General features: G+C 38.4%; 1 protein-coding gene across 2 annotated transcripts; it reads right to left on the reverse strand.

The window, feature by feature from the left end:
* Positions 1-1,068: 1,068 nt before the first annotated feature.
* LOC126824679 (alpha-ketoglutarate-dependent sulfate ester dioxygenase) lies at positions 1,069-11,508 on the reverse strand. Of its 2 annotated transcripts, XM_050553999.2 has the most exons (6): positions 11,456-11,508; positions 11,309-11,357; positions 8,667-9,066; positions 8,082-8,224; positions 4,745-4,897; positions 1,069-2,403 (listed from the first exon to the last, which is right to left on the reverse strand). In XM_050553999.2, the coding sequence occupies exons 3-6, from the start codon at positions 9,037-9,039 to the stop codon at positions 2,260-2,262; spliced, it is 813 nt and encodes a 270-aa protein (XP_050409956.1). In that variant the 5' UTR covers positions 9,040-9,066; positions 11,309-11,357; positions 11,456-11,508; the 3' UTR covers positions 1,069-2,259. The 2 variants fall into 2 exon arrangements, with proteins under 2 accessions (XP_050409956.1, XP_050409957.1); XM_050554000.2 differs by lacking the exons at positions 11,309-11,357; positions 11,456-11,508 and adding an exon at positions 9,554-9,644.
* Positions 11,509-12,108: the final 600 nt, after the last annotated feature.

Here is a 12,108-nt window from a genome sequence, read left to right on the forward strand (position 1 = left end):
TTTAAGCTTAAAAACACAGATCATATTTGAGGGAGATTAAACAGTTAAATCATTCAATATGATCTAATTTCATCAATTAGTAAATCATAAATAAAATACATGTCACAATTCAATTTATTTCATTTCTATTTTTCGTACTCAATTGAATAAAATACAGGACAAACAATTATGCCTTGACATCAAAACTAATTAAAAATTGCTTCGGCAAGCATCTTATATTCAAATCGTAATGCAAAAAAACAATATAATTCATTAATGGTTTGAACAGTTTCACTTCTTTGAAATGTTTTAGACATGATCAGGTTTTGAATTGAAATGCAATGGGGTTTAACGTCCTACTGGGCTAATGAAGACGGGCATACGCCATACAGTGTGCTATGAGGGAAAGTTTGCCTGGACAGTGGCACTATGGCCTACTCTTATATCGAATTCCAACTGTTTAGGGATCTTTTACGTGCACGTCAATGTATACACGGGACCTCTGTTTTTCGTATCATCCGAATGACTAGACAGCTGTGCTTGTCAGACCCTCCGTCCTGCATCACTGACAAGTGGGAACCATGCCGGAAAATCTGGGTGAACTTTACCGGCCATTGCAGGGATCGAACACCCGACCTCCAGGCTAGCGAGCCAACGTCTTACCCACTTAGCCACCGTGACCCCCGATCAGGTTTTGAACATTTCTAGGTTTAGTATATTATGGATTGTGCAACGGATTCATTGTCACATCTTAGGAAAGATTTTAGGTTTGGTATGAAAACATAAAATGAACTAAAACTTGATTAAAATGAAAGGCGTTTAAAACAAAGTAACAGAATATAATAGCATGCTCGACCTCATTTTGGGGTATGTTGGTTCGCTCCCGGTGTTGGCCGACAAAGTTCATCGTGATTTTCCGGCGTGGTTTCGCCTTGTCAGGGGTGCAGGGCGGAAGGCCTGACAGGTACAGCTGTTTAGTAGTTCTGATGGGACAGGAAACCGAGGTCCCGTGTGCGCATTGGTGTGCGGGTAAAATATCCCTTGGAAGTTGGAATTTATTATCAAAGTAGCCCATAGCGCCGCTGTGTGGGCAACATTTTTCTCATTAGCCCAGTCGGACGTAAAACCCCATTTCATTTAATTTCAAATTTCACTGGTTAATTGAAGCAATATTTCTATTCCATGTTTCCTAAATATGGACAGGGGAAACATGCAGAGCTTATCCAAACCCAGCTTCCCTTAATTAAAATAAAAGTAGGTATATCAATTTTAATTAGGGAATATGTTTTTGATGAACCTGTTTGTTTCCCAATCCTTAGTGAGTTCGGCATGTTTATTGTGAAACAAACAGGCGTTAAGCAAAAACATATTCCCTAATTACAATTAAGTTACAACACAACAATTACAACACAATTAGGTTACAACAATTACATTACAACACGACAATTATGTTATTAGGTTACCAGACAACAATTATGTTACAACACAATAATTACGTTAGAATACGACAATGACGTTACAGTACGACAATTACGTTACAACACGACAATTATGTTATTTGGTTACAAGACAACAATTATGTTATTTGGTTACAAGACAACAATTATGTTACAACACAATAATTACGTTAGAATACGACAATGACGTTACAGTACGACAATTACGTTACAACACAACATTTATGTTACAACACAACATTTATGTTACAACACGACAATTAGGTTATAAAACTCAAAAAGGATCAGAAAACATGCAAATCTATTTGTGCGAATGCTATAAAAAAAACCGCGACTTTCAAGCACTAAAAATAACAATGATTACAAACCAAGAGATCATAAAACATACACATTTAGTTGTGGCTTTCAAGCGCTAATATTAATAAGAATAATATTAATAATAATAACTACAATAGGTAATCCACTTAAGGTTACCCAAACATAAAAGTTCGAGTTTACACTTATATAGTAAACAAGTTGGAGCTCAATAAACTATAAACACACTTATGGAAAACAGCTACTGATTTATTTAGGCGACGTTTCGACGAGTATTCTCTCGACGTTTTCAAGCTAATACAATATAACAAAATTTGAAGCAACATATATAGACAAAATTACAACAAAAGGTTGAAACCATTCATAGCAACAACAAGATCAAAGGCCTATGAAACAATGGGGTTATGATATACAAAAACAAGATAAAAGGGACTAATTAATTGTCTGAAAGTGGGGGTTGGGGTTCGTGGCTAGACAAGATAAACAAGCTGTGAAGAGTTGGTTAAATTTATTTCGAAGGGGTATTGACACCCTTAATCGTCGTTCTGTGTAAAATACGGAGCCCAATTTGTGAAACTGGATACTGGGTTTCCGGAGTGGCCTCGTGTCCCACGGCTAGATTGTCACTAATAATCAGGTCACCTTCCTCCCACTGAAAATAAATGCAGAAGAAAATCCATGAACAATTAGCACTTAGAACAAATTCAACAGAACAACAAAACATGTGTTCAGCGTCGTCGTAGCTCAGTGTGTAAGACGGTGGCTCGCTTTGCAGGAGGTCTCGGTTCATCTCCCCCTTGTCAATGGTGCATCTATAAACAGGGTCTTGTCCTTTGGAGGGGACGGAAAGCCGTGATAATTTGTACACATTGGCGTGCACACAAAAGAACCCTTGAAAGTTGGAATTAAATACAAGAGCAGGGATCAGGACAAAATTTCTCTCAAATTACACTGCATGGTGTATGTCCTTCTTCATTTTCCTCCTGTCCAACCTCATGGGTTTTCTCCGGGTCCTCCGGTTTTCCCCCACTGCTAAAGACCCCTACTCGCAAGCGAATTATTGAAATAAAATTAAACCATACGTTAGTCCCGAAATTGCCTAGTTTGTGTCAAGTGGACGTTAAACCCCATCTCTCTCTCTCTCTCTCTCCCCCCCCCCCCCAATTAACTAGTGCATAGCAGAAAAACTAATTGCGTGACAAACGGGTCTATCCAAACGGAGACAATGTAAATAATACTGTTTGAAGACGAACAATACCTTAAATCAGATTAAACGAAGGGCTGTCATGTTTCGGTACTTGGGATAGATTTGATTGAACGGGAAGAATAGACACATTCCCTCAAAAGCTGACGTATCAGAAGTCAATCCAGCAATGGCCAAAGGGGGATTTCTCGGGCCATTGCGTCAGAAATATGAGAACCCTCCTATTTCAACTACCCCCCTATTTCGACTACGGTTTATAACAGATTATATGGTCTGGTGGTTTCATTGTCACTACTTATATACCTCTCTATAGTTAAAATAGATTCGTCCATAAAAAAAACATCCCATTTCATTCCATCCTTTTCAGAGGAACCTTCCTATTTCGGAAACACCCCATTTCGACTACAGCCTATACAGATTACATGGTTTGGTGGTTTTATTATCCCTACTTATATACCCTCTCCATAGCTAAAATAGATTCGTCCATAAAAAAAAGTCCCATTTCGACTACAGCTTATAATAACTGATTACGTCTCACGAAGTCCCGCCATAAATATACACATAAAACAATGCAATATCAATAAATACATTAAAACAAACGCAAAATATTTCTACTTCCGACGTCTTGAAATTGAAAATAAACACGACATTTATATAAAAAAAAATCCAATCCAGATTACAAAATTTTGTCTGAATGATAGGGATCTCGAAAAAGGATTGCACAAAATTTATCTCATATAGCTAAGCAAGTATTAAACTCAATTTTTCCAAGAAAATTCCATACCAATTTTTAATTATATTATAATGTGCATACAATAATGCACATAACAATATGTAGCTTATGGCTATTGATCAACAATGTTGTAGAATACACATAACATAAAATAACAAAATGTAGCTCGTGGTTAGAAATACAGCACCATGGACATTATATCTCAAAAGGCTCACTCTCGCAAATAATCATGAAAATGGACAATCTGATTAGAATACAGATCTATATTTTGTTTCGATTTTTTATAGTTTCGATGGCCTGTACTACATGAAGATCGGGCCAGTTGTAGCGGGACGTCTTACGAGCTGATTTTGATCCTCTGGCGTCAAACATTTGATTAAAGGACAATATTGGTGCCAGTCATTATCACATGTCATAGAGTTGGTTAAACACATTCCAAATATAATTTTAACACAGAGATCATTGCTACGATAGCTGAGTAATACAGGTTTCCTGAATCGGAAGTGACGAACGCCAAAGGAAAACACGAGTCATACCTCTATATAACTGACTGATGTGATAACAGATACACGACCAAATTTCTGCTCACTAATAATTCCTTCCAAAACCAAAAGTTGTTGTGTGAGACTGTGAGAGGATATATTTGGAATGTGTTTAACCAGCACTATCACATATGTGATAATGACTGGCACCAATATTGTCCTTTAAGCAATCACCGTTGATGTTCTAGTAGGTTACGCACAATTCCGTGCATCGCACGCCAAAAACTCCTTGCAACAGACCCTTTCATTGGCTAATCCCTCACATCAACCAGAACGCGGGATATATAACAATTTTGAACGATAACAGAAAACGAAACGAAATGGGATCTGTGTTTTATCAGATTGGAAAATGGAGAAAGTAAGACTCCCCTATCTCCTAGACAAGCCTCTAATCTACGACTGTCTCTTCATGGCAGCTTACTAGAAATCACTTGTCTTACATATCACCTTGGTGGCAGCGGCTACGGACCCCCCCCCCCCCAAAAAAAAAAAACCGAACAAATATAATACATACCTTGTGCTTATAAATAAGACCGTTGCTTTGCTTTATTTCTTTGTCAATATCTTTCAATGCATCTTCTGTTTCATCGTTTTTAAGGAACCTTTCATCTTTCCCGCCAAAATCAAATATACATTCTTCGATAAGTCCTAAATTGAAGCACATCGTCTGAAAAACACGGAATATTTCATTTTATTTGTGTATATTTTAAATACAAATGAAAAGAAAAGAAAATGAAATGGGGTTTAACGTCCTACTGTTCTGCTCTGACTGGGCTAATGACGACGGGCATACGCCATACAGAGTGCTATGAGGGAAATCTGCCAAAGGATCTTTTACGTGCATGCCAATGTATACACGGGTCCTGGGTTTTTCGTCGTATCCGAACGAATTGACAGCTGTCCTTGTCCATCTCTCCGTCCTGTACCAATGACTAGGGGAAACCACGCCGGAAAATCCGATGAACTTTCTCGGTCAATGCAGGATCGAAAACGCAACCCCCAGGCTAGCGAACCATCGTCCCACCCACTTAGCCACCGTGGCTCCCTATTTTAAATACAACAGACAGTATCTTATCTCGATTTGTTTATAACTTGTATATGTTGATTTGTTTTAAAAATAAAGATATGTTTAGATTTTAAACCCAACTTCTACAGACAAAGCCAATTATCAGACATAATCGATATTTGGACACCAAAATTAATCAACAGTATATTCATACCCACTTCCGCTTTATCGGTTTACTGGGGGTTGGATGCCCGAATGGTTAACACGTGTGCGCTGTATTATAAGGTCTGTCATTGAGTCAACTGGTGGGGTTTGGATTACCGGGTGTACGCGACAAAGAATAGGGTCACATGTCCAACCTCGTGGGTTTTCTCTGGGTTCTCCGGTTTCCTCCTACTGCTAAAGACCCCTACGCGTAAGCGAATTATTGAAATAAAATTGAACCATGTGTTAGTCATGAAATGGCCTAGTTTGTGTCGAGTAGACGTAAAACCACATTTCTTTCTTTCATTCTTTTATCTGTTGAATGCAGCGCACTCGGATGCAACCCGACCCGTCAATGTTCAATGTTGAAAGGTAGCTAATTAGCTATATTAAAGGTGTTTGTCACTTACCGGTTGATAGGTAGCTAATGAGCTGTATTGAAGGTGTTTGTTACTTACCAGTTGACAGGTAACGTGTTGGCTACCTGTTTGTCACTTACCGGTTGACAGGTAGGGGGTTGGATGGCTGAATGGCTAGCGTGCGCGCGCTGTATCATAAAGTCTGTCATTGAGTCGACTGGCGTGGTTTCGAATCCCAGGTTGTACGTGACAAGTAGTAGGGTCGAATGTCCAACCTCGTGGGTTTTCTCCGGGTCCTCCGGTTTCCTCCAACTGCTAAAGGAATCTAGGAAAAAAAGTCACAGGAAAAAAAGTCACAGTAAAAAAGTCACAACTTATATATATTGTATTGTAGAGTGAGTATATCCTTGCACCTTTAAGTTATTTGTCTTTGAGTTAATTAGGTTTGGTTAATCGAGTGGTTTGGTTAATAGATCGTGGGTAAATTGTATTTAATCATGAATTTATTATAAAGCTGTTTGTATGTAGGTATTCTTGTTAGGTCTGTACTGTTACTCTACATTATCTTGCTGCAAACACAATACAAACACTATGGAACGTACATGATGCAACCATGAACAGTGCCCCCTGTACCAACAACATCTGCGAGGGATGGAACAACAAATTCTACAATCTTGTCGGCCAACACCATCCATCCATCTGGAGATTGGTGGAGTGGTTCCAGAAGAAATCAGCCACAGTCCAGACTGTCGTCGCCCAGGATGCCATCGGAAATCCACCTGTCAGGAAGGTCAAGAAGAAGTTTGTAAAGATGCAGACACAACTACGAAATCTTTGCAGAGATTGTGTCAGCGGTGCCAAATCCATCCCAGAATTCTTACATGGAGTTGGATGGAACATTAGAATTAACAAAGAGTATTGATGTGGTAGAATGTTGAATGAGCTAATAAGTGCTAAACCGTCTGATGTACTGATATGTCAAATGTGCTATAATGTATTAAAATGTGCTATGATATCAAAGTGTGCTAATTTCTAAAGACTAAAACAGTCTGGTTACATCTGTGTAATGAAAGGTTAAATATGTATGTTATTGTTTATATTGTTATTGAATTTGAGATGTAATAAAAAAAACTGTGACTTTTTTTCCTGTGTTTTTTTACCTAGGCAAATTTGTGACTTTTTTACTGTGCCTTTTTTTCCTGTGACTTTTTTTCCGCGCACCTGCTAAAGACCCCTACGCGCAAGCGAATTATTAAAATAAAATTAAAAACCATATGTTAGTCCCGAAATGACCTAGTTTGTGTCGAGTGGACGTTAAACCCCCATTCTAGCTATATTGAATGTGTTTGTTACTTACCAGTTGACAGGTAACGTGTTTATCACTTACCGGTTGACAGGTAGCTTATTAGCTATATTAGAGACTTTTGGCAAGCGGAATTTTTACCATCCGTATCACGTATCCGTATGTATACGTGATACGTTGCGTCAATGCAGTTTTTGAGTTTTGGCAGATTTTCGCGTAGCGTACGTTTGCATCGCTGAGCCGAGCTTAGTTCTATTACAGCATGATGGCAGATATCTACCAAGGTCACCATCAGTGCTAGTCAAGTGCCTAGCCTACAATTTCTCGGTGCGAGTGAAGTCGCTCGATATTAAAAAAAATTAATATCGACTTTGGTTTCACTTATGTATCATTTCAGAAAGTTTAGATTTGTAAGATCCTACCTCCCTAAATTGAGCACGTAGATCAACCAGCATGCAGACAGACGGGAAATGTATGAAAATCCCGAGAAAATCCCAACAAAAATAAGGATTAAATTCCAGTCTTTATCATGGTTAAATCACATCAAATATACACCTTCGTGTTCTAGGATACACGGAGATTCATAAAAACGCTATGATACAACATTTCAGCGTCTAAAAGTAGCAAAAGAAGGCAGTAAAAAGACGACAATGTTATACGGACCTTTTCCGTATGAAAGCTGTTCGATACGTGCTACCGTATCCGTGTTCCGTATCACGTATGAGAAATACACACACATAGATGACGTCACACACAAAATCCATACGGATACGCGATACGGACCAAGAATTTACGCTTGCCAAAAGTCTCTATTGAATGTGTTTGTTACTTACCAGTTGACAGGTAACCTGTTGGCTACCTTTAAAGATGTTTATCACTTACCTGTTGACAGGTAGCTAATTAGCTATATTGAAGGTGTTTGTTACTTACCAGTTGACAGGGAATGTGTTGGCTACCTTTAAAGGTGTTTGTCACTTACCGGTTGACAGGTAACTGGATGTGGATAGATCAATGGATGTATATTTTCATAACCATATTGTCTGAATATTCCATGAAGTGAATTCCACTGTTCTCTCTTTTCGGGTGTTAGTTGATTGATCAAATCATTCAGAGAAATAAAGGCTGTAAATGATAATTTTCCTACTTCAGTTTGTTGACGTTTATTACCAATAATTATGTGTTAAATGATTATCACTGCCCTGGAGTTAATCATCCTGACCAAGTACTATGTCATATAAAACCGGGGAATGGCGGATTGGTTAGCGAGTATCATAAGATCTGTCACTGAGTCAATTGGTGTGGTTTCGTTTGCCCGGTTGTACGTGACAAGGAGTAGGGTCAACTGTCCGGTTTCCTCCCAAGCGAATTATTGAAATAAAATTGAACCATGTTATTCCCGAAATGACCTAGTTTGTTTCGAGTGGACGTTAAACCCCTCCATCTCCCTCTCTCTCTCGCTCTCTCTCTCTCATAAAACCGCTCATATAAACCCATGTTCACAAAATAACGTAATAACATAATAATACATTGCAGTACTAATATATATATTACGAACAGTACCTACCTGTACTGCCTTCTCTTGGTACAGATACCATATTTAATATACAGAACCTGAATGGCTTTTCTATAAAACTACCATCAATATGCCAACCGTCTCGATTAAAGCCCACACATCCTTCCGTGCTATCATTAGAAACACGAAGAATATCAGGATGGGGTGATCTTTTGTGCTTTATATGTTTGGAATCCAGTTCTCCGAACCATCGACTGATTTCCAGATGGCGTTCAGCGGTGATTTCACCTTGGTTTTTAAATATCAGGAGTTTATGTTCATGTATATCCTTTTTAATCTTCTCAAGAATATTGTCTGGTACTGTTTTCTTGAGATCAATTCCACGTACTTCAACTCCAAGTTGGCCATTAGATCGATACTCCATTATTATTTCCAATTTGGTCTGTAAAACCTGTAACGGAGACAGAGAAACATGACGGGGAAATAATTAAAAATATTCAGCTAATCCCTGATTTTAGTACCGTTCGGTAGAAGTACTAAAACAATACATTTCAGCACAAAAACGAGAGAGAGAGAGAGAGAGATTTAACTTCCACTTGACACAAACTAGATCATTTCGGGACTAACACAAGGTTCAATTTTATTTCAATAATTCGCTTGTGCGTAGGGGTTTTTAGCAATGGGAGGAAGCATGAGGACCTGGAGAAAACCCACAAGGTTGGATAGAAGACCCTACTCCTTGTCACATACAACCGGGTAATCAAAACCACGCCAGTTGACTCAATGACAGATCTTCTGATACAGCGTGCACGTGCTAACTATTCGGCCATTCACCGATTCCCCCGCTCCAATTTGGGACGAAGATCATACACAAACCAATGTATTCCTTCTAACAACCCTACCTTTCGTTAGGCTTAGACTCGCCATTTAATACCTACCTTCTACAACAATCTACACGATCATGTCTTCCCTTGAATATATTTCGTCGTGTTTTATTAATGTATTTGTGGGCGTTATTCTTAATTGCACGATGACAGAGAAATGTTGCGTATCTTTTAATTCATACTTGGTAGGTGTAAATATACACGTTTATTGTCATTTAAATATTCTGTATGCTATAAATTATCTCGTTAGAAATATGTCCCTTCTAGAAGATTGTTTTCTTTTCACCGTGACATGGGATCACGTCAGATGGGATCACGTGCACCTTTATAAAATGTGGTTTATATAAGATAAATAATGAAGGATTAAATACAAAGATGACACGTGCAAGGTATAAACTAATTTATAATGTAGTTTGGAGCCGCGGTGGTTCAGTGGGGAAGACTTTGCCTAGCTAACCTAAAGGTTTCGTGTTCGATCACAGTCTTGGCGGAAAAGGTGCATCGGGGTTTTCCAGCGTGATTGCCGCTTGTCAGTGGGGCAGGACGGAGGGTCTGACGCTGGGTTTGGACAAAACGTCGAGGTCCCGTATACACATTGGTGTGCACGTAAAAGAACCCTTTGCAGTTGGAATTTTTCTATTCTAATGTAGCCAGATTGCTAAGAATACGTATTTCAACGGAGTATTTTATTAATTAAAGGGGCTAAGTCTCTAACTAAATCTTTTACATAATATTCGAAATGTTGTTATCTTGCCGTGCAACTAGATGATCCTAATATCCAATATTTAAGACACAATTAACACTTTACAATCAGTACACGAGTCGTGTACCGCATGCTTTCGGTGCAATTTTGTAATGAACAAATAAAAATATATCCTAAAACACAATGTGGAAATAATAACTAAAGACTCATTCACAAACGACAAAATAATAATTTTAAAAATGTGTAGAATGCACTAAGCAGGCGTAAACGACTGCCATTTAATTTGAACTGTTCAGGTATATCACCGAAGATAATTGATCTGAAATCACTTTTTGTTCAAAAATTGAATATTAATCACTTTACATATATTGTCATATTACATAAATATGTGCTTTTAGAACCATTTTTGTCTATTTCAAGATACCTAAAAATAGTGTCATATGCCCTTTAACTATTCCGTTAAACCATTAACTAATCTTTTACAGTAAATATTTTACAATCATTTATATACCATTATATTATCAATGAACATAAAGGACATTTTATAATGGGGAGAGACGGGGGTTAACGTCCACTCGACACAAACTAGTTCATTTCGGAACTAACATACGGTTCAATGTTAATTCAATAATTCGCTTGTGCGTAGGTGTCTTTAGCAGTGGGTGGAAACCGGAGGACCCGAAGAAACCCACCAGGTTGGACAGGTCACCCTACTCCTTGTTACGTACAACCGATGAATCGAAACCACATGCGCGTGCTAACCATTCGGCCATCCAACCCGCCTTGTTTAAAAGGAGCTGTGACATTATGTGTTTAACCCTAATACAACCCTTTGTATTTATGAGAGAGACAGAGAGAGAGAGAGAGGGGGCGGGGTGTTAACGTCCAGTCGACACAGCCTAGTTCATTTCGGGACTTACATACGGTTCAATGTTATTTCAATAATTCGCTTGTTGTTATATAGGGACCTTGTCTCGTATAGTGCGGAATCGAAACCATGCCACTTGACTCAATGGCAAACCTTATGATCTAACGCGCACGCGTTTAACCATATTTGCTCCCCATCTTTCAATTATTTTAGAAACTGAATTATTAACTCAACTTACCTCTTCAGACTAGTCCAAACAAATGTGAACCAGACTGTCGTCTCCCCTGCTGAAAAATAAATAAATATGTTAATATCACCACATGAATGCGGTGGTTTTCTTTGCACAGTCATGCCTGACCGTTGGCGACAAGGAGTAATAGCTTACTGTGTATGGTGTCAATTTGATCTCGGTGTACCAAATATAAAACGAAGTTGATTGTACAGAATATGCTCATGTCCGACATATAAATTCAGTACATTATTACGAGACCTTGTCGACAAACAATGTCATTTGCCTGGCTCATATTATTTCTTTAAATATTGTTGTGCAGACTATTGCAAGGGAGGTAATCCATGCACGGAAGCAGACCGTCATTAATTTCCCAATTGCCACTGACTCCAATGTTAATTCTGGCTCTTTTCAAGGCTCCAACTTTTTGTGGGGCTGAATGATATTCACCACAGACAGCGAACCAAATGGTCATGTCTTTGCACCAAATTTTGAGAAACGCAAACTTGAAGTAGCATACTAAATGCATGTATCTTTTCGCCGTGCATATCGCCGGAACAAACCATGATGAATGTTAATAAACACTCTCCTCTTCCATTCTAGACTAAACAAGTATGAACGTATTATGGACCAGGAACTGACAATGTTGTCAGATAGAATTCAAAAATCTAATTCACCAAAATTGTGCAAAGAACAAGCGAGCCCCCTTCCATGTCGATCAGACTTGACGGTGAAATTTAATGATCATTTTCTACCAGGTTAATCATAGTGATAAACAATTTAGATTGGTCAGTACCTCTGAGAACACT

The sequence above is a fragment of the Patella vulgata genome, chromosome 6 (assembly GCF_932274485.2).
Source record: "Patella vulgata chromosome 6, xgPatVulg1.2, whole genome shotgun sequence".
Classification (NCBI taxonomy): Eukaryota; Metazoa; Mollusca; class Gastropoda; family Patellidae; genus Patella; species Patella vulgata.

Bases quoted from the DNA above. Each gene is read 5' to 3' on its own strand.
- LOC126824679 (XM_050553999.2), bottom strand. From the start codon at position 9,039: ATGGAGTATCGATCTAATGGCCAACTTGGAGTTGAAGTACGTGGAATT. The intron at 8,225-8,666 runs GTAGGTACTGTT...TATCATTTACAG, and splicing joins ACCAAGAGAAGGCAGTACAG to CCTTTATTTCTCTGAATGAT. The intron at 4,898-8,081 runs GTAAGTGACAAA...CGTGTTTTTCAG, and splicing joins ATCCAGTTACCTGTCAACCG to ACGATGTGCTTCAATTTAGG.